Below are 26,904 nucleotides of genomic sequence, written 5' to 3'. Positions count from 1 at the left end.
AAAATTTGCACATTTACATATGTATGTATATTTGGATAGGTATTTTACTGCAAATTTTATGTATAAAAAATTTAAGTAATTTTTTAAAATAATGTTCAAACGTTTATCGTTTCGTTTGGTGTGACCCCCCCCCCTTTTTTTTGCTGCAAAATCTCTCAAGTTCCTTAATAATATCAATTTGATTATACCACATTCTTCCTGGTTTTCTGCCCATTTCAGTGCTGTTTCTTTTCGTTGGCATTCACCATAAAAAAACTGAGGAAAATAATAAATTGCGCAGTTTCGGGCTGAAATTATTCTTACCAAATCTAGGGCTAAACTAAACATAATATGAAATGAAGAGAACAAAATATGCCATGGAAAATTGGGTTCGTGGAAGCAAATGATTAAACTCTATCACTCATGGTTTCATAATACATTTTACACTAGACATAAAGAAGTAAAAAAAAAGAAGAAAAATCAGCCTTTCAAATTATTCCGGATAACTGACTTCCAGATAATCGACGTTCTACTGTACTACATTTCTTTACAATAACCACAATAAACATAGTATGTATTATAAGCATATTTAAAAAAAATGTTTCTATAAATATTTATTCTTCTTCATTTTTGGATAGTCTTTCAGTCAATAAATGAAAATAAAGTTTACATTGCAAAACAACTTTTATTTGAAAAAGAAATCTACCTCAAAGGGACCACTTTTCTTATTAACAACTGCAACACGATTAAATAATGTACAGAACCTTCCTTCAACATCTCCACTCACAAGACTGAAAAGAAAAAAAAATTAAAAATGTATTACTAATCTTTTTTTTACTCACCCACCCACTCATTGCATACATAAACACACAGCACATAAATTCTGATTGTAAATCTGCCTCTGCACTTAAATACTCCTTATTTTTGTTTTGTATTTATGTTTTACATAATTAATTCTGTAATATAACATGTCTTACAAAGTGGCAGTCAATAATTTCACAGAAATTTTCTGAAATCCACTAAATAACAAAGGGCCACTATGGCTGATAGTTGCAAAATGACTCCAGCTATTCATAGTACAAAATTATCATTCTTGAGAATTAACACAATAGTGAAATTAAATTGGTTAACCCATTTTGCACAATGAAACTAAAATATCAGATAAAGTACCTAAAGGAACTTGATCATGATGATGTTTTGTAACTAATTATTAAGTTAAAACTTATATTTAATAACTTATAACATCATAGCTTATATTAAGGATAGAGATAAATAATATATAGTCTTCCTCTCCATCTCTTCATTAGGTAACACCTCCAATGCTGTGAATTTATTCAAGTGAACCTGGTCTTCAGTGTTGAGCTTTTCAGCAGGTATCATGTGGTGGCACATGCTGAAAATAATTGAGCAATTCTTCAATATCACAGGGCCATAATTCCAAATTGAGCAATCGTTTTCTGCATTTTTTTTTTTTTACAAGTCTTAGTGTCTCTTCTTGGAATACAGGGAAATTGACAATATACTCATCACAGACAATTTAGAATGATGTCTATTGCATTCTTGACATTGAAGTGCTTCTAACATTCCCTTAAAGTGGGTTCTCTTCAAGCATTTAGTAGATGTGATCATATGGTAGTATCACTTGAATTAACAATCACATTCTGGTGTATGGGCTGTAAGATCAATTTCATATATTGGGGAAAAAGGTGTATTTCATGATTCCATCTTCACCATTCCATCGCTAATTCAACTTTTCAAGATGAGGTGAATTAGCGATGGAGTGGATTTCTGGACAATTTGGAGTATTCTGAACAATCTACAGTTCTCTGGCTGGTCATTTTATTTAGGTAAATCTTTACTGAAGAGCAAAAATGATGGTAGGGCCACTCAGAAACAAGGTCCTGATAACCCAAGCTTTCTTGTTTAATTTCCAAACCACAAGAAGCTAAAGTCTTTCAAAGCCCTTGAATTCCCATTGTGATAAACAATGCTATCTAGGACTTGAAATCACAAGTAGTGTTGTCACGGCGAAGAAGTTAGTTGATCTTAGATGACATCTAGCAAGCTCACCTCTTCCTTCATGATGAACATTCTGTTGTTAACAGGAGAGGCTGCTTCTGTAGGGATGAGATACAACTAAATAGAAAGGGTGCAAGAGTGCTGATGCTATCTAGGCAGCATTAGGTGGGTTTGAAAACTGCTAGCTTGAGGGGATTCACTTGAGGGGACTAAAAAGTTAAAAGTAGTTGCAGGCAAAGGTGAAGGTGATTCCTGCACTATTTCTATTAGAATGAGCAGTGGCCTGGAGCAAGGGGTGCTGGGGGTTTCAGGGATCAATGGCAGTTATCATGAAACAAATAAATATATGGGCTGCGCTAGGTAACTAAGAATAAGAATAGGTGATATATACTTGCATGTATACCAATGCTAGAAGTATAGTACATAAATTTGATGAAACTATAGTGCTGGTCAAGACATCAAAGGCGGATATTGTTGGGATATCATAGACGTGGTGTCACACAGATATTAGGAATGCAGAATTGGAATTTGGGGAGTACAATGTGTACAGAAAGGATACACAGGACAGGAAGGGAGGAGGGGTTATGCTATTAGTTAAGAAACACACATAAAATCCAAGGAAGTACAGCCAGTCGACATGGCCGGACAGTGCAGTGTCAAGTCAGTTTGGTGTGACATAAGCACTAGGAAAGGAAAATTGAGAGTAGGAGTGTGTTATAGGCCTAATGACTCTGATGAGTATAATGAACAGCTATACAGAGAAATAGAGTAGGCCAGTAAATCAGAGTGTCTTATAATGGGGGATTTTAATTTCCCAGATATTGACTGGAATTTCTGGGTTGGTCACTCGCACACTAGCAAGACTTTCATGGATTTATTTGATGATTGTTTTCTACAGCAGCATGTTAGGGAGGCAACTAGAGGGAGTAATACTCTTGATCTGATTATCCATAGTGATTCTTCATGCATTAAGAATCTGAAGATAAAGGAACTAGGTGGCATAATCACAGTGTGCTGAAGTGGGATTTACTCAAAGAAGTAACTACCACCAGGGGTAAAGGGAAGAGTTTTTGCTTTCATAAAGGTGACTACGGGTCTGAAACACTTTTTAAATTCTATACAGTGGGACCAACTGATGACATTGTCAACAGCAAATTCAAAATTGGAAGCATTCAAAGAATTAATCTTGGAAGCTACTATGTTTTTCATACCATCTAAGAAATATTGTTAAAGGTTTAGGCCTAAATGGATGTCAGATGAACTAAAGAGCCATGCGGCAGAGAAAAAAAATGCATGGGATACATATAATTTAACAGGTGACACAGAAGCCTATGATAGATATAAGCTGGCCTGTAATCAATCACAAAGGAAGGGGATGAATCAGATTGGTCCACTTGATATCGATGGTTCAACTGTTGACGATCCTCCTCAGATAGCTAACAAACTGAATGAGTATTTTGCATCTACATTCACACATGAGGAGTTATTAAGAGAGGAAAATGCCAGAAGTTTATCAAACTGTAACAGGATGCTTAATGATTTTGTAATAACTAAGAGCAAAGTGGAGGAGAGATTGTTGAAGTTAAACATAAGAAAGGTTCTTGGGATGGATGGGACTTTTCCAGTTATATTAAAGGAGGTGGCAAAGGAACTAAGCAAACCCTTAGCCATAATTATGAGAGCATCGCTGGACTCAGGGGAAGTCCCCATGGACTGGAGATGTGCAAATGTATTCACAAAGGAGGATCGAAGGTTGACATGAATGATTACAGACCAGTTAGTTTAACTTCTGTTCCAGGTAAAATAATACTGGACGCAAAAACTAATTTTGATATCATATACTTGGATTTCAGGAAATCTTTTGACACTGTTGAGCATGGAAGACTACTGTACAAATTGGAGCAGAATGGTATTAAGCGTAAGTTGCTACAATGGATAAAAGGTGGTTGACTGGGAGAAGACAGAGATTGGTAATCAATGGATGCTGCTTTTCGTGGAGTCCCACAGGGTTTGGTGTTGGGCCCACTGTTCTTTTGCATATTTATCAATGATATTGATGAAGGTATATTAGGCTTAGTGTCGAAGTTTACAGATGATACAAAGGTTGGCAGGATTGTTAATGACAATAATGGCAGTGTGCTACTTCAACAGGATCTAGAAAATTGGGACAGATGGGCCGAGAAACTTCAACTGAAGTTTAACATTGACAAATGCAAAGTACTGCATACGGGTAGAAGTAACACCAGAGGAAGTACCAACTGTGTGGTACTACACTTAGGGTGGTAGAAATTGAAAAATACCTGGGAGTAATTGTGAAGTCAGATATGAAGTTTTCTGAGCAATGCAGACAGGCTGCTAGAGCAGGTCATGGGGTTTTGTCAATGATATACAGGAATTTTGCTAGCAGGGAAAAGGAGGTGATTATCCCTTTGTATAAGGCAATGGTCAGGCCACACCTTGAGTACTGCGTATAGATCTGGAGGCCTAATTTTAGGAAGGATGTAGATTTGCTTGAGCATGTACGGAGAAGGGCAACAAGATTAATTGAGGGGAACGAAGGGGTCCTCTTACCAAGAGAGCCTTAAGTTCTGAAAATTGCAGCAGCTGGAGACTAGGCACCTGCAAGGTGATCTGATTGAGGTATATAAGGCCTTGAATGGGTTGAGCATGCTGAATTCTGATGGGATTCTTCTGCCTGCTCAGATTAAGAGCCTAAGGGGGCATAAATTCAAATTAAAGAAAGACAGCTATAGAATAGATGTGGAAATTTGCCTTTAGCCAGCGGGTAGTTAATTGCTGGAACAAACTTCCATCTGTCGTTGTGGAAGTTGATAGCTTAAATAAATTCAAGGAGTAACTGGACAAACTTTTAGAGGGAATGGTTGTGTTATTTTCTTTTTGGCTGAAACTACATAAGCTCATACACTTGCTTTCTTGCATCACATGCTTCTATTATTATTACTATCTTCCAGAGCAATCCTGTTTTATTGACACTAGACTTCCTTTGAACCATATCTAAGTTCCTCAATAATTCATGCAAGCTTTTATTTATGCAAACTAATTCATTTGGTTGCAAGTCAATACTTGCTGACAAAATAAGTTAGTATTAATAAGCACCCTCTAAAAATTGTCCATACATCTATATTTGCTCTTTTCCTACTTTTCCCACTCCCATGAGGTCTGACTGCTCCTTAAATTTCATCACACTGTCCTCCTTGACCACTCAGGGATGTAGTTTATTCCAGTGGTTGATAGTATGCTGGCCAAATGTAAACTTTCTAATTTTATAATGTAATGGTTCCATGGTCATTTGTTCTGTTACTCTTTTCCCCCAGTGTGTTATACTCCTCAATCAGATGTCTCCCACCCTCTTGATTGAATTATGTCTAGTTTCTCACTTTGTAACCCACATCTGCAATTCGATATTAATAATGAATCCAGAGCACACAGGCCTCTTTAATCATAGTCTTTCCTCATATATGAAGATCCTTTTGCCATCTTACCATATGAATTGTCAATTTTTGCATCTTTCAAAAGGTTTAGAATCTCTCTTCTTTCTTTGGATGCAGCCTCCAAACTTTTGGCACATTATGGTCATTAGTTGCCACTGCACTATAAAACTACCAACAACAACCACCTCCAGACCTGAACACAATATCCCAAATTTTAAATTAAGAACTAATGAGATCACTAGTCCTTAATTTAAAATTATTGAACCAGCCTTTACTTACAGAAAAACCATATCTGAAATTTTCTTCATTCACCCTGAGATCGTTGAACACACTCTTACCTTTTCACTTTATCAAAATGTAATTTGTGTTAACATCCTCAGCTTACTGATCAGAAGATCAAGTCAATTATAACTTCTCCGTTGTCAGCAAAAACACCTTATCTAGTTATAAAACATTTAATTATGTTTGCCACTGATGATTTTGCAACTTCTTTATACTTTTATTTATTAGGTACAACTTTTGTGAGTATCCATGTTCACATCTAGTTGCAACTGCTCATTTGCCAACTTTAAACTAAACAAATTTCAATTTCATTTCTAAAAGGAGGAATAACATATCTTCTAACATATCTTCAAACTACTTTTGGCTTCACAGTTTTCTCATTTGACTTTGCAGCCAAAGGCAATGAGTTTGTTGCAGAAACAAAGCAAATAAAACAAAATGAACAGAGAACTGGTTTGAGAACCTCTCTCCAGGAATGTTCCTGGTAGACTGCTGAGTAATTGGAAGTTACATAAACGACATAAAACAAATGACGACATGATGACATCTAAGAGAATAATGGTGTTAAATATTGGACGATGGATTAGGAAGCCAATGGAGGTGGTTGTTGTTGGTGGCTTTATAGTACAGTGGCAACTAAAGACCATAATGTGCAACAGGTTTGGAGGCTGAATCCAAAAATAGATTCTAAACCTTTTTGAAAGATGCAAAGATGGACAATTCATCTGGTAAGAATGGCAAAGGGATCTTCATATACTGCTGTACAAATTGGAGAGGTGTAGCATTAAGGGTAAGTTACTACAATGGATAAAGGGATGGTTGAGTGGGAGACGACAGAGAGTGGTAATCAATGGACACTGCTCTTTGTGGACAAATGTTATTATTGGAGTTCCCTAGGGTTTGGTGTTGGGCCCGTTGTTGTTTTGTATATTTATCAATGATATTGATGAAGGTATATTAGGCTTAATGTCCAAATTTGCAGATGATACAAAGGTTGGCAGGGTTGTTAACAACAGTAAAGACAGTATGCTACTCCAACTGGATCTAGATAAGTTGGGCAAATGGGCTGAGAAGTGGCAGCTCAAGTTTAACATTGACAAATGCAAAGTACTGCATATGGGTAGCAATAACCCAAGAGAAACGTACCAACTGTGTGGTACTACACTAAGGGAAGTGGAAAGTGAAAAGGACCTGGGGGTAACTGTGTAGTCAAATATGAAGTTTGCTGAGCAGTGCACAGAGGCTGCCATGGCAGGTCATGGAGTCTTGTCAATGATATATAGGAATTTTGCTAGCAGGGACAGGGAGGTGATTATCCCATTATACAAGGCAATGGTCAGGCCACACCTAGAGTACTGTGTGTACAGGTCTGGAGGCCTCATTTTAGGAAGGATGTAGAGTTGCTTGAACAAGTACAAAGAAGGGCAACAAGATTGGTGAGGGGAACAAAGGGGTGCTCTTACCAAGAAAGGCTTAAGTTCTGCAAATTGCAGCACCTGGAGAGTAGGCACCTGCAAGGTGATCTGATTGAGATGTATAAGGCCCTGAATGGGTTTAGCAAGCTGAATGCTGATGGGATTCTTCCTCTTGCTCAGATTAAGAACCTGAGGGGGCATAGATTCAAATTGAGGAAAGACAGTTGTAGAATAGATGTGCCAAAATTTGCCTTTAGCCAGTGGGTAGTTGATTGGTGGAACAGACTTCCATCTTTTGTTGTGGAAGTTGATAGCCTAAATAAATTTAAAGCTGAGCTGGACAGGCATATGGAATGAATGGAGGGGTGAAATGGGAGGGGTTTTTTGCTGATGCTGCATAAGCTTGCTTTCTTGCATCGTATGCCTCTACTAATGCTAATGGCACACTGTATTTTACTTCTGCAGTGTTTATAAACTGATTTACTAGAAAAAAGAAATCAATCAGAAAGATTTATAATTTTGGGCTACAATACTAACATATCTTCAAACATTATTTACCCCTTGATTATTTAACATCCTGAGTAGCTGAGTGGTCAGGAGCAGGAGTACAGTAGTGCACACTCTTTGAGCAGACTGGGGTTCAAACCCCTGAATGCTAAATACGGTCGACCTGTCAACCCACACCGGACCAGCATGGTAGATTATGGTCCATTTTCCTCAATATGAATTGTTGAGGAGGCTTCCATCCTGCAGTCAGTTGATAATGGCTGCTGTTTCCTATGTGACATCTATTATTCTTGAAACTCTTTTACCACTATCTAACTGCTTTTCACATAGTCATAAATTACCTTCACTACCTGTTTGAAAGCTGACTTTCACTACCTTTTTCTAAAAGGTAGTGAAGGTCAGCTTTCAAACACCTCAAATGCATAACCTATGGTTAGGCATTTGAGGTGAATGAATTAGATTTAGGCCTACTTAAATTAAAATTATAATTAAATGAAACAAAAATTACAAAACTAATCACATCATATTGAATTAGCACTGATACTTCAAAGATAAACATATATTACCAACAGCAGTGGGTAATTTCTATATCCCTAATTCATACCCAGTCACACAATCCACACAGCGAACGGAGGGGTGAAATGGGAGTGGTTTTTTTTTTTTGGCTGATGCTGAATAAGCTTGCTTTCTTGCATCATATGCCTCTACTAATGCTAATACTAATGCTAATCCAAGTGGTACCTGGCCTGTGCCCAACTGGTCAATTGCATGAGTCAATGGGTAGCATTAATAATTTTAATCTGAGTTCTATGGATATGTGCTTACTAGTAATTTGTTGTACTTTCAGTAAGTTAGTTTGGCGGTTCATTTTTTATCATTCTTCTCATATTGTTTTATTATGAGACTTTATTGTTTTTATTATGAGACTATAATTATAGTTGGATGGCATCAGCATCTAACTTTATACTGTTTCAGTACCAAAATTTTTCATTCATTTAATTTTATTTTTATTTGAATATCAATTAACCTCAGGGGCTCATATCTTATGAGTATGGGCTTGGCACACCCAGGGTCCCAAGCCAGCTATCATCCTTCTTTATCTTTCTTGGTGATTTCCTTCTACTCTCTCTCTCTCTCTCTCTGAGATTCAGAATTTTTTTTTTTTTTTTGGCTAGTGCAGGATAAGCCACGGGCTTCCTTGCACCATACAACTAATAATAATAATTTATTATGCATTATCGATATAGTTAAATTTAGACATTAATCCTGTTAAATACTTGATAATAATTAATTGAAAATGGAGTGCTACATATTTTTCTTATGAAAATGAAATACAGTGAACAACCATTTTTGAATGTTCATTAATAATTAAGATAAAGCCATCTAATTGAAAATGTTATGAAATCAACTCAAAACATCTCAATAAAAACATGTGAACAGGGTAGGCAATGTCTTTAAGTCACTGTTGTTCATTGTCATTCCTATAGGGTGGATCAAAATATAAAAGACCAAGTTAGAAATTAATTTAATTAATGATTAAGATAACTAAGTTACTGAAATCATTCAGTTACTCATGTAGGGGAGAACAGGAAAAAGTGGGGAAGATGGAGAGGGCTGCTCTTGCAAAATGGGAAAACTTACATTTGACTACCAACTGTACTTACGTCACTGTAATTTGCTATTTTTTTTAATGTCTCTTAAGATTTTGGTAAGAACAATGATAATCAACGGGAAAGCTCCAAACATGGAAGGAAACTGATATTTAAGAAAAGATGGGTAGAAGAAACAAAGAAAGAGAGCTAATAATTAGGACTTAGGGAGGATGAGGAAAAATAGGGTGAAGGGAGAGAAGTAAGAAAAGGATAAAGGGGATATGGGAATTGGTGGGGAAGGGAATACAAAACAGTTGAAAGAGAGGAAAGTAGCTTGAATATTGTAGAATAACTTATAATTGCAATTTAAACTGCTGGATAATGGGAGGATCTGTAGTTGGGATCCATATTTGATGGCATTGCCGTAAGGTACCTAAGTCTTCTTGTTGAAGGTGCCCTCTAAAGTTTTACTAAGATTTCTTTGTGAAATAAATTAAAATAAGCAGTATTAAATGCAACTGCTTGTTTTTTTGTTCATCATGGATCCCTTTCCCCTACATGAGCAACTGAACGATTTCAGTAATCCACTTTGTAGGCCTCACAAGAAACAGTGACTTCTTCAAATGTCACTAAACTGTGTAAGTGTTTGAAATGAGGTGTTTTCAATAAAATTTATAGCATTTTCAATAAAACACTTAATCTTTACACATGGTAGTGTAGTGTCACTTACTGTATTTTGCATCCATACTCGATTATGAATTTTATTTTATCACAAATTTCTGTTAATTAAGTCAACCTTGTTTTCTAATTTGTTCCAGCCAGGGATTCGCTGTCACCCAAAGCTAGATGGGTGACAGTGAATCCCTCAATCCACCATCTTTATTACATTTAAATCCCTTCTTATTTCAGTTTACCATCTTAACACTTCATGCATTCTTTGTTATCTGAATTTAACTTCTGGCATCATTTTTGCCATATGATCCTTTCAAGTGATACTGTGCCATCATACAAATATGAAATCTTTGAATTTGAACTGATAAAGATCTTTTGATTAGCAAGATTTATGAAGACCTTTAAAATTCATCAACACTTCAAGAGGTTATACAAACATTTTATGTATCCTCTTGAAGTGTTGTGCTATGAACTTGTGGCAGTTGACTGCAACACAAACCTTTAAATCAAGCTGTATGGGCACACTTGACAACAAGTAGGGGTGTCCAATTTGCAACCCAGTCTGTCACATTGTATGGTCTGTAGCCATGTAAGCAGCCTTCAAGTGTTGTGTCCCCTAGTTAAAAACTAGAATGTCACAAAATATAATTTTTTAATCATATTGGATTTTCATGCTTTATGTATCTTCCTCAGAATTTAGATTATAACCATATATACTAATTTAATATAATCATATAATAGCGTTCCATTTGAAAATCAACCAATTAGTGGTAATATATAATTTATATATTTTATGTAATGTAATATATAACTGTGCAGTAGTAATATATAATTGTGACAAATAGAAGTTTATTTATAAGAGAAATGTAGCTATGTGCAGTAAAAATACAACTCAATAACAAATCCTGTAACCTTATAATCTGGCACTGCAAAACAAACGTTACCATAGTTAACGAAACAAAGCGCATGCGTTGTGGTCAGTCCTTACGTCATTCTTCGCGATAGTTATTGCTTTGCGCGGGTTTGGTCACCATCTTTCCATTTAATCATACTTTATGCTAAGAATAGTTTTGGAGCCATCGAAGTTTATATTCGCGGCCACAGTGCTTCATAATGTATATATAATGGCACAATTTATAATGCTGAGTTTCCACATCAATTCCCGATGTATCTCAACCTGACTTCACGTGGTTTACTTTATAGCGTAGTTTATTTTGTTGGTAAGCTAAAATTTGAGAAGACAATTGCTATGACTAGAGCACGTTTTTGGATGTTGGTGACACAGGTTTTTCAAAGCGACTTTCTCTTCAAATTATCCTTCAGCAACAATGAACACGGAAATTTTGGCACGGTGAGTCAAACTCCCTACGGCGGATGTGAATTAATTTGATGTTTAACCAATTTGATATTTAACGTATAATGAAACATCTTTCCAAATTCCTCACATTCCCCCTCTCCACCAGTTGCTAACGGTTGCTCATGTAAACAAAGCGTACTGGTCTCAACCTCGATTTGCCATGCCTTGCACATCAGGCTAATTTATCAGGAACTCGATTAGATTTACTACTAAAATATTGGCATTAACGTAACTATAAAACCTAATGATTAACCTTGCTTAAACTAGCTAATTATATAATGTATAAGGATAATTTATTCATATTATACTTACATTTTCAGGGGAGAGCCCATAATAGAAAATATAAAAATCCCTCCTTTGAAATCACGAACTCCTGTTTTTCAAGTCAAACAGTAGATGGCAGCACGGTTTAATGGTAATAATTAGTATTAATATTGTTGGCCTCCAACGAGGAACGTACTGGTCTTTGGAGGTGCGGATATTTTCACGTGGACCGGTCACATCCTGGGAGATTTAAGAGCATATTTATAATTTATAAATCAAGCATAAACGACTTTCAAGAATTTAATAATCGCGATTAGTCTTAGACAGTAAGCACCGCATTGGGGAAATTCATAAAAATTCCAATAGGCGATGACGGCCAGTTTGAGATTTATAATTTATCGGTTTAGAAGAAAAGTAACGCCGGAAGTGAAAGTTGTTATTATAGTAGGGCTTTAGGGGCATAGGCGACTAAGGCCATATTGTTCCATGTATATTGTGCGTAAATTTCGTGTTCTGAGTTCGATTTTCTGTTTGCTGGATGAAAAACCCTAGATTTTAGGAGGAAAAAACTACGTTACTCTTGCCTGAGACCCACTAACTCAGTCACTTCGCGAAAAAGGCCAATAAAAACTCACGTCATCGACGCGACTCGAAGGTCTTTCTCACCCGCTGTAGGGAGGACGGCTATTCTACCAACCATGCTACTCACGAGGGCAGAAAGTGAAAAAGAAAACCCATTTCTTTAATGTACAGGAAGCCAAATTCTTGATGTGTTTATAGAGGGATTAGAAGTCAGGGCAGGGGTATCTTTTCCATTGGGCACAGTGCCTGGAGCCCGTCAAATTTTTAGAAGCTACGAAAACACAGAGGTCCGAAAAATAAAATAAGTTTGCAGATGGTACACAAGTTGTTATGGTTGTTAATAACAGTAATGAAGGTATGCCACTGCAAAAAGATCTAGAAAAATTAGGCTGATGGGCTGAGAAATAGCAATTAAAACAACATTAACAAATGCAGAGTACTGCATATGGGTAGCAGTAATCCTAAATTAACACACCAACTTTGTGGTAATATACGCTGCGTAGTGGAAAATTAAAAAGGCCCAGGAGTAATTATGCAGTCAGGTATGAAATTTCTGAGCAGTACAAACAGGTTGCCAGAAGAGCTCATGGGATTTGTCAATAATAGACATGAACTTTGCTAGCCAGATAAGGTGATTGTCCCTTTGTACAAGGTCATGATTAGGCCGCAACTTGAACACTGCATACAGGTCTGAAGGCGTTATTTTAGGGAGGATGCAGACCTGCTGGTACTGGTACAGAGATTAGATTATGTTTTAGGGGCATCAGCAACTAAGGCCACATTGCTCGACGTATATTGTCTATAAGTTAAGTGTGTTCTGTGATCCATTTTCTGTTTGCTGAATGAAAAACCGAGTTTCCGGGAGAAAAAAAACATGCTTTCCTCACTGAGGCCGACTAACGCTGCCACATTTTGAAATAAGTGCATAAAAGTTCCTCACGCCATCAACGGGACTCGAACTCAGGTGTTTTCACCCGGTGTGTGGAGGATGGAGATTCTACTAGCTGTGCTAACCAAAAGGGCCAGTTGCAGAGAAGGCAACCACGTTGGTGGAGGGCACAAAGAAGTGGTCTTACCAAGAAAGGCTTTATTTTCGAAAATTGCTGAATCTGAAGAGACATCTGCGAGGAGATCTGATTTAAGTGTTTAAAGCCTCGAATGGATTGAGTAAGCTCAATGTTGATGACATTTTTCCCCCAGCTGAGTCTGCGCCGGTAGCACAGTGGTATCGTGCCCTCCGTTGTAAAAACGAGAGAAAGGCCATTTTGAATATGTAGCTAAAAAAAAGAAAGAAAACGAGCAATTTTTCCATTTTAAATTAGTGCAAAGGCGAGAGCCCTAGTGGATAGCACAGTTGTCACCCTGTCTTTCCATTACCGGTTGGAAAACACCAGAGTTCGATTCACAACATGGCTGAGTTAGTCTGTGTCAGTAGCCCGGTTTTTAATTCCCGCAAACTCGGCTTTTTCGTGAAGAATACAAGGAAATTCACATAAAAACACATGCAATTTAGAGCCATAACATACACTGTACTGCCACTTTATTAAGTGCACCTCTGCTGTGCACACAAATGGTTTGCCCCACAACGTTGCAAGTCACATGGCCACAGTTGTGGATATAAATGCAGCAGAACAACCATCCTAGTAACAGTTAAGCGTACAAACCGTAGCAAGAATGGGGGAAAAGGACTGATCTAACGGACTTCGAACGTGGCATGGTAGTAGGTGCAAGACGTCCTGGACAAAGCATCTCTGAAACGGCAGTTCTGAAGTTTTCATGCACCACAGTTTCAACGGTGCATCGGCAATGGTGCAACGAACAGAAAACATCCTCTCAATGGCACTCCTGTGGAAGAAAATCGCTTGTTGGTGAGAGAGAGAGAGGTCAGAGGAGGATGGCTAGAATTGTGCAAGCAAACAGACGGACCACAATGTCGCACATCACGTCAGAATACAACCTTGGTGCGCAGAACAAAATATCGCAACGGACCACTAGTCGCACTTTGTCGTGAATGGGCCACAACAGCAGACGGCCACATCGCGGAACTTTGTTATCAAAGGTACGCGATGACACATCAACACCACAGGTCTATCAAGGATTGGAAAACAGTTGCTTGGTCTGACGAGTCGAAGTTCCTGGTGCATCATGTTGTTGGAAGGCTCAGAATTTTGCGAAAACAACATGAATCTATGGTCCCGTCATGTCTGACGAGTACTGTGCAAGGTGGTGGGGGCAGTGTTATGGTGTGGGGAATGTTTTCTTGGCACACGTTGGGTCCATTGATACCCATAGATTCACATCTGAATGCCACATCGTACCTAAACATTGTGGCTGACCAAGTGCATCCGTTCAGTTGACAGTTTATCCTCAGTCAGATGGTTACATACGCATTATCTTGCTGGAATTACTTCCAGCAAGATAATGCGCCAGTGCACAAAGCCCGAATCGCTATGCAATGGTTCCAGGAACATAATAATGACTTTTCTTTGCTGCAGTGGCCCGCTCAGTTCTCTGGATCTCAATCCTATTGAACATCTTTGGGATGAGCTGGGAAGGGCTGTTTGCTGCAGGCTTACACCTCCGTCGAATCTCAAGGAACGTCGTGACACACTCATGTCTGCATGGTACTGTTCCACAGGCTTTTCCGTCATATTATGCTCTTATACCTCTTGAAAGTAAGCGAAAGGGCTGAAAAGTGAAAATATTTTTCACAGTACTCCATTCCTGTACAACGTTTTCAGCACCTTGTTCAATCCATGCCTAGACGAATTCAGGCTGTTTTGACGGCTAAAGGAGGCTCAACACGCTATTATGTAGATGTACATAATAAAGTGGCAGTACAGTGTATATACAGCACAATATGGCCAAAGTCGCTGAAGCTCCTGAAACCCTACCACAAACAAGCAGACAAAGTAAACCGAGTTACGAACCTCTGGCCCATGATTCGAATAAGGAATACACTTTACTGATGTAGTGGTGTTGGTATATAACAGTGGTTCCCAATTTTAATTTTTTGTCATTCAAGTCATACTTTAAGTTAAAAGACGAATATTAATGGCACCTCGAAATAGTGATTGCCATTGAACTCAATGGAATTTTTCCTAATCTTGCGGCATAGTTGAAAAGGGCCGCGGCACTCTAGTTGGGTACCACTATTATATAACCTAGTTGAATAATTTCAAATTGAGAGGTGTGGTGCACATTTCCAGGTAACTTCTTAAGGGCCATGTTAACATTGAAGCTCAAGAAGAGATCGCGTAAGTTTGCCAAGTGACCAGGGCTGTGAAAATGAGGGTACATTGGATGAGCTGCACCAGAGCCCCCAATCTAGGGGAGCCATCAAAGTCTCAACATAAATAAATGAGCCCCCTTAACCATTTTTGTATCCGGGCCCCCACGTACCTTTATATTATAGTGGATACTATTACTGTTCTATGTATGTGGAAATGGTTCGGGTTCAGCTCTAGTCGGGAGGAGAGAATTGTTTAGCTTTGATTACATATTGGCCCAGTTGGTTGGTCTATGAAAGGTTGTATGGTTTTACTCACAGAAAATCTGGATTTTCATCCCATAAAGCAGGTAATTTTAATTGCTTTATGTTTCAATTACTAAGTGTTTGAGTATTATTTATTTATCTCAAAGCAACTAAGGCTATGACGCATTAGTATATTGTACCGATAAATTGTCTGTCTTCTACAGTCAGTTTTTTTATTATTTTTGGATGAAAATCCATAGTTTTCAGTGTACAGGTAGTGTAATCCACTTGACTGAGTTGTCGCCTTATCACTACTTCATCAGTGGGTTAATGCGTTGTTCTAAGTGGGCCAAGGGGTAAGGATCAAGAACTACAGTAATTCTAGTAGATACAGCTTAAGCGACGACTGAGTTCGACTAACTGGGGAAGATCAATGACAACGGACTACGTTTGTTGTCTTTTGCCTCATCTAACAACCTGATCATTGGAAACAGCCATTTCCAGCACCCTCAAAAACATCAACTTACATGGCGAAATCCATCTGGCAAGGACTCAGCAATTCTGGACTACATTTTGATTAATGCCAAATTTCGCTCATCACTCATGGACGTTCGTGCCATGAGGGGACCTGATTGCGGATCTGATCACTACCTCATCCGGGCTAAGGTGCAGCTCAAATTACGGCATGCAAAAAGATCATCTCGGTCAGCCAAGCTGGACTGGAGGCAGCTAATGAATGCTGCCAACAAACAGGCATATCAGATCGCCCTATCCAACCGCTTCGAGATGCTGGCCGTGCCCGAGGATATAAATAAAGAAGAAAAGCAGATCTCTGTTGCCATCCTGGAATGTGCCAAGCCCCTATGTCCACCTGCCCGACGTCGAACGCAACCATGGATATCAGACGAGTGCCTCGACCTCGTGGACAAACGGAAACAGGCAAAGTTGGTCGACTTTGAACGGTACCGGCAGCTAAACCGAGAAGTCCGACAAAGAATGACAGCAGAAAGAGAAGCATACTGGAACCAAGTGGCAGACGATCTTGAAGTGGCGGCATCCAAGAACGAGTACCGCACTCTCTATCGCACCCTCAGATGTCTGAGTGGAAAGACCAAATTGATTAGTGACAACATCAAGAATGCTGATGGGACCTTCGTGCGATCACCATCCGAACGCCTGCAACGGTGGAGTGAATTCTTCAAAGCTTTGTATAATCACGACCCACCTCAGGGACCGCCAGCAACAGCACTCTCGATCGACCCCCCTGAAGTCTCCATGGTCGATGTTGAGCCTACAGTAGAAGAAGTGAAAGCAGTCATACAATCCCTGAAGAATGGCAGGGCACCAGGAGTGGACCAAGTCACCACAGAAGCGATCAAAGCCGGGGGAGATGTACTGCTTCGCCGACTACACTCGCTCCTCAAAACCATCTGGTGCACTGAACAAATTCCGCTAACATGGAGGAAAGCCATTATCGTACCGATCCACAAGAAAGGTAATAACCGGGACTAGTGTAAGTGTAAGTGTAAGTGTGTGTTGTTGTCTTACGGCACCAGGGGTTTCCCCCATCTCCGCGTTGCTTTCATTGTGGTGAACCAGTTCACTGGGAAATGCCAGAGATTTAAAAGTGTGTGGGAATTGTTCATGTGTTGTGTTCTGTACCGTTGTTCATCTGGTCATTTAGCCGTTGGACCCCTATTGAGGCCCAACGTTGTCCCACTTACGCCCCGTGGAGGCAGACCAGGAACCCAGTAGCTGTAGATTCACTCTGGCAGGTCCTGCCGCTTAATTTCCTGGGATTTCGGCGGCTAGGACCTTAAAAAAAAAAATAAATAAATAAATAAAAAATAATAAATAAATAAATAAAAATAAATAAATAAATAAATAAATAAAAAAAAATATATATATATATATAATAATAATAATAAAAAACAAATAAAAAAAAATATATATATACAGGGTGTTTCAGTTAAACGTTTCAGAACTTCTAAGAGGGGTAGGGTACATCCTGACAACCCGAAATCATATAGCAATGTGGGGTCGGAAATGCTTTCCTGAAGCGGTGTTGTACACAGAAGCACCATAAAGAAAAGAGACCGTAAGTGAGAAATCGTTTTAATAATACATGAAAAGAAGCAAAAGGTACATGGATTAAAGTAAGTGTTCGAAGTTTCTTCCACGGGCTACAATGCACGCCTCACATCTCCGACGCATGGACATCCGAACATTCTGGAATACTCCAGGCGAATTTCGAATTTCTTCGGCAGCTACTGCGATTCTTGCAACCAGCTCCTCAGCACTGTCAACAGGGGTGTCATAAACTAGCGATTTCATATGACCCCAGAAATAAAAATCAAGACATGATAGGTCGGGTGACCGAGCAGGCCAACGCACGGGACCACCACGTCCGATCCACTGTTGACCAAATGTGACATCCAGGTAGTTACGAACATCTCCGCTATAATGGGCAGGGGCTCCATCGTGTTGGAACCACATTGTCTGTTGCGTCGATGCAGAAATCTGTTCATCTCTCAAAAGTTGTGGCAATACTTGCTGCAGAAAGATCAAGTAGATAGGTCCGGTTAGACGACACGGTAACAGGTAAGGTCCGATGAGGTGATCTCCCATAATACCGGCCCATACATTGACCGAAAATCGAATCTGTGCTGCACGACGTCGTATTGCATGTGGGTTCTCGACCGCCCAGATATGGTCGTTATGCGTGTTGAAAATTCCTTCCCTTGTGAAGGATGCCTCATCGGAAAACAACACTTCAGCAGGAAAAAGGGGATTTGTAGCACATTTTCCAAGGTACCACTGTGCGAAAGCAATACGAGGTGCATAATCCTCCGGTTGCTGTGTCTGGACACGCTGCACGTGAAACGGATGCATGTCTTGTTCTCGGAGAATCCTCCAGACGCTGCAATGGGAAACCCCGACTGCGTTTGCTAGACTTCGTGTACTCGTTCTTGGATTCCCCTGTACATGCTGCAGCACATTCTGTTCGACGGCTGGAGTCCGTGCTGTTCTTACCCTGTCCCTGTCAGCTCTTTCAAATGAACCTCTCTCAGCTAACCTCTGGTGCAGTCTTGCAAAGAAATTATGACTGGGAATACGCCTCGTCGGATATCGTTCCGCGTACAAACGCTGTGCGGCTGGCCCACTACAATTTGCAGCCCCGTACGCCAAATGCATATCGGCTAACTCTGCGTTCGTGTAATCATCCATCCTACTAACTTGGCGTTCTTGTTCAAGAAATTCGAAATTCGCCTGGAGTATTCCAGAATGTTCGGATGTCCATGCGTCGGAGATGTGAGGCGTGCATTGTAGCCCGTGGAAGAAACTTCGAACACTTACTTTAATCCATGTACCTTTTGCTTCTTTTCATGTATTGTTAAAACGATTTCTCACTTACGGTCTCTTTTCTTTATGGTGCTTCTGTGTACAACACCGCTTCTGGAAAGCATTTCCGACCCCACATTGCTATATGATTTCGAGTTGTCAGGATGTACCCTACCCCTCTTAGAAGTTCTGAAACGTTTAACTGAAACACCCTGTATATAAGTAAATAAAAAATCTGCGCTGGGGTAATGTCGCTTTGGTTTGCTAGGCCGAGTTTTGGGCGTAAGGTAATTTTATCATATTAAGTTTTTGACGTGTGGGGCTTTCGCTATGATGAAGGTAGAGAGGGGAGGGAGACCGAAGATTGGGGGGGAAAAGACAGAAATATGGGGCCAATAGAGTAGATAGCCCCAGTTTTCAGTGGGGCATGCCCATGCCCCACCAGAGTAGAAGTTTGGGGGTGGAGGAGAAGGAACAAAAAATGTCCCCTCCCCCAAGGTAGTGGGAATAATAGGTGAAGAGGGCGAGGGTGTCCTCTTCAGATCGCCATCAAGCTGTTTGCAACTGTGCTGCGTTTAGTCTGTTCTCTACTGTCTGTGCTACATTCCCCCGTCCTTGCTTTTCTCTTCCGTGTGATCAGCACTCTTCTTGTCCAAGTACTGGTCCTCTGCAGGGTTTCAGTTTTTTTTGTCACATTTGGCGCCGATTTTTGTCAATCTCTGTGTACGTTGCTGTAGATAGCTATTAGTGTTTTTCTCCTGGTGAATAAGTCTTGCGCATACCGGGACTGCAAGAACTACCGTGACATCAGCCTCCTTTCCATCATCGGAAAGGTCTTTATGAAGATCATCCAGTCAAGACTGCAAAAACATCGCGAGCAAACCAGTCGAGAAGAACAGGCAGGATTTAGACCCGGGCGAGGATGCTGTGATCAAATCTTTGCCATTCGTCAGCTGATGGAGGAGAGGATCCGGTGTGGACAGCGAACCGTCATTGTTTTCATTGACTTTAAGTCTGCTTTCGACTGTGTCCACCGGCCTGCCTTATGGAAACTACTAGAGGTTGAACATGTACCTCGAAAAGTCATCACACTCCTCCAAACTGCATACAACGGTTTAACCAGCCAGGTGCGCATCCAGAACGATTTATCTGAGGAATTTACCATCCAAACTGGAGTCCGCCAAGGGGATGTAGCCTCCCCGTTGCTTTTCAACATCGTGGTCGACGCCATTATGAGGCAAGCATTCAGAAACAGACAGGGCATACAATATGACAAGGATCACTATGTGACTGACCTGATGTTTGCTGATGATAGTGCTATCCTTGCCAGTAACGACGCTGAAGCCACGGACATCCTCTACGACATTGCCCGCATTGCCCGGCCATACGGTTTGAAGATCAATGCTGGTAAGACAAAGGCCCTGACAACAGATGGGTCGCAAGCCACCATCTATCTCGAAGGCGTCCAGATCGAGCAAGTGCAAGACTTTAAATACCTTGGGTCGCTGGTCCAGGAGAAGAAAGTTGCATCCACCATGGAAATCCACAGCAGAATTGGACAGGCGGCCACTGCGTTCGCCTCGCTCAAATGGTGTCTGTGGAAGAGGACCAACATTTCCACAAAGACTAAAATCCGACTCTTCCGGACTTTGATTCTGCCCATTTTTCTTTACGGATCGGAAACATGGATTTGTCTCAAGTTAGATTTGAACAAACTTGAGGTATTCCAAATGCGATGCCTGCGGCAGATCTTGGGCATCTCTCTTCGCGACCGCATCACTAATGATACCATCCGCGCCAGATGCCAACAGCAACCAACCATTGCCGACCAAATCCAGAAGCGAAGGCTTAGATGGTTTGGCCACGTATGTAGAATGGGCACGAACAGAATACCATCCAGACTCCTTTGGAGACAACGACCCACCCAATGGAGCATCCAACGGACCCCGCCTAGGAAAACGTGTGCCAAGCAAGTGGAAAATGACTTGAAGAGCCGACGTCTTGACCTTAACCAGGCCAGGACTGACGCCATTGATCGTAAGGACTGCCATCCCTTGTGGTGGAGGTTGATAGCCTAAATAAGTTTAAGGCTCAGCTGGACAGGTATTTTGAACGAACAGAGGGGTGAAGTGGAAGCGGGTTTTTTTTTTTTTTTTTTTGGCTGATGCTGCATAAGCTTGCTTTCTTGCATCAAATGCCTCTACTAATGCTAATGCTAATGCTAAGGTATGGAAGAACATCACAGAGCAAGTCCGAAACCCTGCGGCACCTACAGCAGCATACTGGTTGCGTGGCCAACCGCCTCCCCCAGCTGCCAGCTAAGGACCAAAGAAGAAGAAGAAGAACTGTGGAAGAAATCCAAAAAAAATTCTTCCTTTTTTAAGGGGATTTTTGAACATGTGTGTTTCACACTGGATGGACGGTGTCATAGTGTGCTGCCACCAAGGATTTTGCAACTGTAAGCAGGTGAGTCAATGTTGAAAATTGGTTGCCTAGATACCAATTTGTTGACATATCCTATCACGTGACGAAGCTGGATATGGCTGTTGGTTGGTGATATTGTGTTCGACTGAAAGTATACATTTTCACAAAACATCAGCGAAAATTCGGATCCTTTCAGTCACCCTGTATAAGACTATTTGAATTACATTATTTGCTTTATTAGTGTGTTTTACCTTGGGTTAATTCCTTCAATTTTTTAAACATTTATAAATATTAAGTTTCATATACGATCACAGAAGTATTAGGAAAGTAAATTTTGCCAAATCTTATCACTGATTTTTTAAGTAATGTTTATAAAATCCAGATTATTTGTTAGTGTAATATATTGAACATGCTTTCAATTTATTTATTATTTTAGGATATGAATATATGTGAATATATTTTATATTAAAATGACAGAAGGTTCAGGAAGAATTACGTTTTGGGGATTTTCTCCGGCCCTCGATTTTCAAGATCTAATAGGTGGGATATATATAATTTTATTTTTCACATAACTTTATATTAACATTATGTATTATATATATTAACCCCAGGGGCTCACATCTGGTGAGTATGGGTTTGGCAAACCCAGGGTCCTGAGCTGGATATCATCATTCTTCTCTTTATTGGTGATTCCTTTCTACTTCTGACTCTCTCTCAGGGTAACTCGGGGAATTTTTTTTTTTTTTTGGCTGGTGCAACATAAGCCTGAGGCTTCCTTTCACCATATGGCTAATAATGATAATATCATCCCAGGGGTTCACATCTGGTGAGTGTGGGCTTGGCACATTCAGGGTTCTGAGCTGGATATCATCATTCTTCTCTTTCTTGGTGATTCCTTTCTACTTCTCTCTCTCTCTCTCTCTCTCTCTCTCAGGGTAACTCGGGAATTTTTTTAGGCTGGTGCAGCATAAGCCTCAGGCCTCCTTGTACCATATGACTAATAATAATAATAATAATAATAATAATATATCATTATAAAGCTATTTAATGGATGATAAGCTATTTCCAATGCCGGGGAAACAAGAAATATATTGTGCAAAAAGGATAGGTGGATTAGGATCAGGGTATGTCTGCCAGTGGCAAAAGGAAATGGCATAGTAGAGCAGATATCATCTTTCAAGGGCATGAAAGATAATATTGTTGTACACAATAATGATATGAGGGCTTACTTAACAAGTACAGAGCAATGTTGGGAAAAAGTTATGAGTTAGATTAAATTTTTTAAGTGCTTGCAATTCTGCCCAAACAGTAGAAAGGAGCATACGTTGAGAGCCTTGTCGATCAGTTTGGCAGCAGGTCTGACTGAGGTTTTAAGGATTTAATGGATTGAGCAAGCTCAGTGCTGATGGTATTCTTCCTCTTGCTCAGATTTCACATGAGGAAACATAAATTCAAATTGAGGAAGGATGTTTGCAAGATAGATGTGTGGAAATTTTCCTTCAGCCAGCAGATAGTTGATTGTTGGAACAAACTTTCATCTGTTGTTGCAGAAGTGGGTTGTTCAAATAAATTCATAGAAGAATTAGACAAATTATTGGAGGGGATGGACAGGTGATGTGAGATTTTTTTTTTTTTTTTTTTTGGCTGATGCATTATAAGCTTGCTTTCTTGCATCATTTGCCACTACAAATGCTAATACTAATTTTATGTTGGCAAATTTCATTCATATAAAAGTAAAATTGATTGTATATATGTGCGTGTGTGTATAATTTTTTGCGGGTAAAAATGAAATACTGTACAAAAAAAAATAATAAACAAAATATATACATTAGGATGGTATCTGAGTTTATTTCTTGTGTACGTCCAATGATGATACTTCCACTTGGGAGTCTAAAACACTGATGGACCTGATATTCAGGTTCCACTTATGACTCAAGTGTGTAGAATTTTATAAAATTCCAGTCATTCTGAGACAATCAATCCTTTGCTTTTATTTTTACTGATGAGATTGTTAGTAATCCTGGGTATATATATTCCCCAATATACAAGTCTTAAAAGTACTGAACTGGAGGTGGTCACTCCGGCATGTAGCAATGTAAGCAGAGGGTGAGTTGTGAGTCTACACCACACAGAGGAATGGCTGAGTCTCTGTGACTCTGTGCTGTACTTCAGTTCAGTGAGATAACAGAAACTGATAAGAACTTAATACAAAGACAATATATAGGGAAATGTATTGCATTGAATTTTATGGAAGAACTGTAGCAATAAACCAGAAATCACACTCACAATGCACATTGTCATCTTGTCTGATGTACATCCATAATTGGTTCCTGGAACATTAGAAAACTGTGTTATGGAGTGATGTATCATGGTATATGGTTTTATGATCTGGTGGCTCTGTTTGGATCTGTAGATGCCTGGAGAACATTATTTACATGAGAACATTATCCCAATTGTGAACCAGGCCAAAAAAATTGGTTTGGAGTCTACTGATTAGGATACATTTTCTAATTAAAGTGATGGGCAAACAAGTTTTAAATATTGTATCAGTAAAAGGTTCTTTGAAACATGAAGGTCACACACACACACACACACACACACACACACACACACACACACACACACTATGAAAAGAATTTTTTGGTAATATTGAATAATCTGATTTGATTTATATTTGTCAGTTGTTTTCATTAACTGTTTTAAAAGTTGGCAACTGCATAGATTGCAAACTTTTCAAATGGATTAACTTTTTCAAAACAATTTATAATAAAAAGTAAAGGTAAACTGCAGCCGTTATCAATCCACTGCAGGATGGAAGTCTCCTGAACAATTCATGTTGAGGGGAAATGGACCATAATCTGTCAACATTGGTCCAGTGCGGGTTGGCAGATTGACCGTATTTAGCAGTCAGGAGCTTGAATCCTGGTCTTCCCAAAGAGCAGGTGCTGCTGTACTCCCACTCTTGACCTCTCGGATACAGTGGCAGTTTATAATAAAAAGTGTTTTACTTTATAAGGGAAAGTTTAGTGAATAAATTGAAATTAAATATATTATTTTTGTTTTTATTTATAACTACTCATTTATAAACAAATGTTCCAAATAAAAAGTACCTAATTTAATTTGCAACTAACTTAAGATTATTTCCCTTGTATAATTACTGCAATTCATTTTTAAACTTTTTTTATATGTTATGAATTGTCTTCTGTTAATTCTTTTACCATTCATACTGTATCTACTTTTCCCCATCAGGTTCATCATCTAAACAGTTGTCAAATACTGAAGAGAGTAAGTTTATTTCTTTAAATTTTCATAAATTCTTATTTCTTTAAAAATTTGGAAAACTACTTTTAATTTTATATATTTATTGTTAATAATATTTTCAGCATCCAAAGAGCTGAATATTCTAATAATTGGTGCTGGAGATTCACGGCATGTAATAAAGACCATTGCACAGGCTTATCGGCACAGAAGGAAACATCTAAATGTTTGTATTCTTTACTATATGGTCAGTAACAAATGCCTTTTATAATTTTTGATGGTGCTTTAACAATGAAATATGTTTGATCTCTATTTATCTTATGCATTAAGACAATTGTACTTTTAAATTGCTAGATAATAAAACTCAGATACACTGAAGTGAATTATTTGCTTTTATATAAAGAGATTAATTATATTACTATCCATGAATACCACTAAGATTTCTGCTTACAGAATAGAAACAAAAATAAATATAGAAAAGATAATAATAATGCTATATATAAAAATATGTGTAAACTTTTAAATTTTTTTTCACAATTTAAGCACATTCACTTGTATATATGCATAAGCCTCTATTGTCTTCACCACATCCATCCATCTGTCTGTCTGCATGTAACAACTCGACTCCTAGCTGACAAAATGTCACAAAATTTTATATTTAGTTTTTTTAGAAAGATTTGACCATTACAGAATTTCAGAATATTACAGTATTACTCAGCACAGTGTTACAATGGAATATAGAATATTACTCAGCATAGTGTTGCAAGGTGGAGATGGAGTTGTTGTCTCATAACACTGATGTACTGCTTCGCCGACTACACTCACTCCTCAAAACCATCTGGTGCACTGAACAAATTCCGTTAACATGGAGGAAAGCTATTATCGTACCGATCCACAAGAAAGGTGATAACCGGGACTGCAAGAACTACCGTGGCATCAGCCTCCTTTCCATCATCGGAAAGGTCTTTATGAAGATCATCCAGTCAAGACTGCAAAAACATCGCGAGCAAACCAGTCGAGAAGAACAGGCAGGATTTAGACCTGGGCGAGGATGCTGTGATCAAATCTTTGCCATTCGTCAGCTGATGGAGGAGAGGATCCGGTGTGGACAGCGAACCGTCATTGTTTTCATTGACTTTAAGTCTGCTTTCGACTGTGTCCACCGGCCTGCCTTATGGAAACTACTAGAGGTTGAACATGTACCTCGAAAAGTCATCACACTCCTCCAAACTGCATACAACGGTTTAACCAGCCAGGTGCGCATCCAGAATGATTTATCTGAGGAATTTACCATCCAAACTGGAGTCCGCCAAGGGGATGTAGCCTCCCCGTTGCTTTTCAACATCGTGGCCGACGCCATTATGAGGCAAGCATTCAGAAACAGACAGGGCATACAATATGACAAGGATCACTATGTGACTGACCTGATGTTTGCTGATGATAGTGCTATCCTTGCCGGTAACGACGCTGAAGCCACGGACATCCTCTACGACATTGCCCGCATTGCCCGGCCATACGGTTTGAAGATCAATGCTGGTAAGACAAAGGCCCTGACAACAGATGGGTCGCAAGCCACCATCTATCTCGAAGGCGTCCAGATCGAGCAAGTGCAGGACTTTAAATACCTTGGGTCGCTGGTCCAGGAGAAGAAAGTTGCATCCACCATGGAAATCCACAGCAGAATTGGACAGGCGGCCACTGCGTTCGCCTCGCTCAAATGGTGTCTGTGGAAGAGGACCAACATTTCCACAAAGACTAAAATCCGACTCTTCCGGACTTTGATCCTGCCCATTCTTCTTTACGGATCGGAAACATGGATTTGTCTCAAGTTAGATTTGAACAAACTTGAGGTATTCCAAATGCGATGCCTGCGGCAGATCTTGGGCATCTCTCTTCGCGACCGCATCACTAATGATACCATCCGCGCCAGATGCCAACAGCAACCAACCATTGCCGACCAAATCCAGAAGCGAAGGCTCAGATGGTTTGGCCACGTATGTAGAATGGGCACAAACAGAATACCATCCACACTCCTTTGGAGACAACGACCCACCCAATGGAGCATCCAACGGACCGCGCCTAGGAAAACGTGGGCCAAGCAAGTGGAAGATGACTTGAAGAGCCGACGTCTCGACCTTAACCAGGCCAGGACAGAAGCCATGGATCGTAAGGTATGGAAGAACATCACAGAGCAAGTCCGAAACCCTGCGGCACCTACAGCAGCATACTGGTTGCGTGGCCAACCGCCTCCCCCAGCTGCCAGCTAAGGACCAAAGAAGAAGAA

At 39.6% G+C, this 26,904-nt stretch overlaps 2 protein-coding genes and 1 long non-coding RNA gene across 3 annotated transcripts in view; 2 read left to right on the top strand and 1 right to left on the bottom strand.

The window, feature by feature from the left end:
• The window catches only part of LOC150086201 (pre-mRNA splicing factor cwf19l1), an 83,837-nt gene extending 72,150 nt beyond the window's left edge, over positions 1 to 11,687 (bottom strand). The window contains exons 1-2 of the mRNA XM_090373779.1: positions 11,588 to 11,687; positions 686 to 770 (exon numbers count right to left, since the gene is read on the bottom strand). Coding sequence (XP_090229905.1) covers positions 686 to 770; positions 11,588 to 11,607 — 105 coding nt within the window. The 5' untranslated portion in view covers positions 11,608 to 11,687. The remainder of the gene's footprint in view (positions 1 to 685; positions 771 to 11,587) is intronic.
• Positions 10,922 to 24,647, top strand: LOC150086200 (uncharacterized). The gene is made up of 3 exons (XR_016546960.1): positions 10,922 to 11,269; positions 21,840 to 21,902; positions 24,612 to 24,647. It is a non-coding gene; the product is annotated as an uncharacterized LOC150086200 (long non-coding RNA).
• Positions 24,648 to 24,762: 115 nt separating this feature from the next.
• Dnaaf3 (Dynein axonemal assembly factor 3) overlaps positions 24,763 to 26,904 on the top strand; it is a 56,697-nt gene continuing 54,555 nt past the window's right edge. Inside the window, exon 1 of the mRNA XM_090373778.1 lies at positions 24,763 to 24,846. The gene's annotated coding sequence lies outside the window, so the exon portion shown is untranslated. The remainder of the gene's footprint in view (positions 24,847 to 26,904) is intronic.

This window comes from Mastigoproctus giganteus, chromosome 5, assembly GCF_048544385.1.
Source record: "Mastigoproctus giganteus isolate SK-2022 chromosome 5, ASM4854438v1, whole genome shotgun sequence".
Classification (NCBI taxonomy): Eukaryota; Metazoa; Arthropoda; class Arachnida; order Uropygi; family Thelyphonidae; genus Mastigoproctus; species Mastigoproctus giganteus.
Note: the sequence above shows the minus strand (reverse complement) of the source record. Positions and strands in the feature narration are given on the sequence as shown.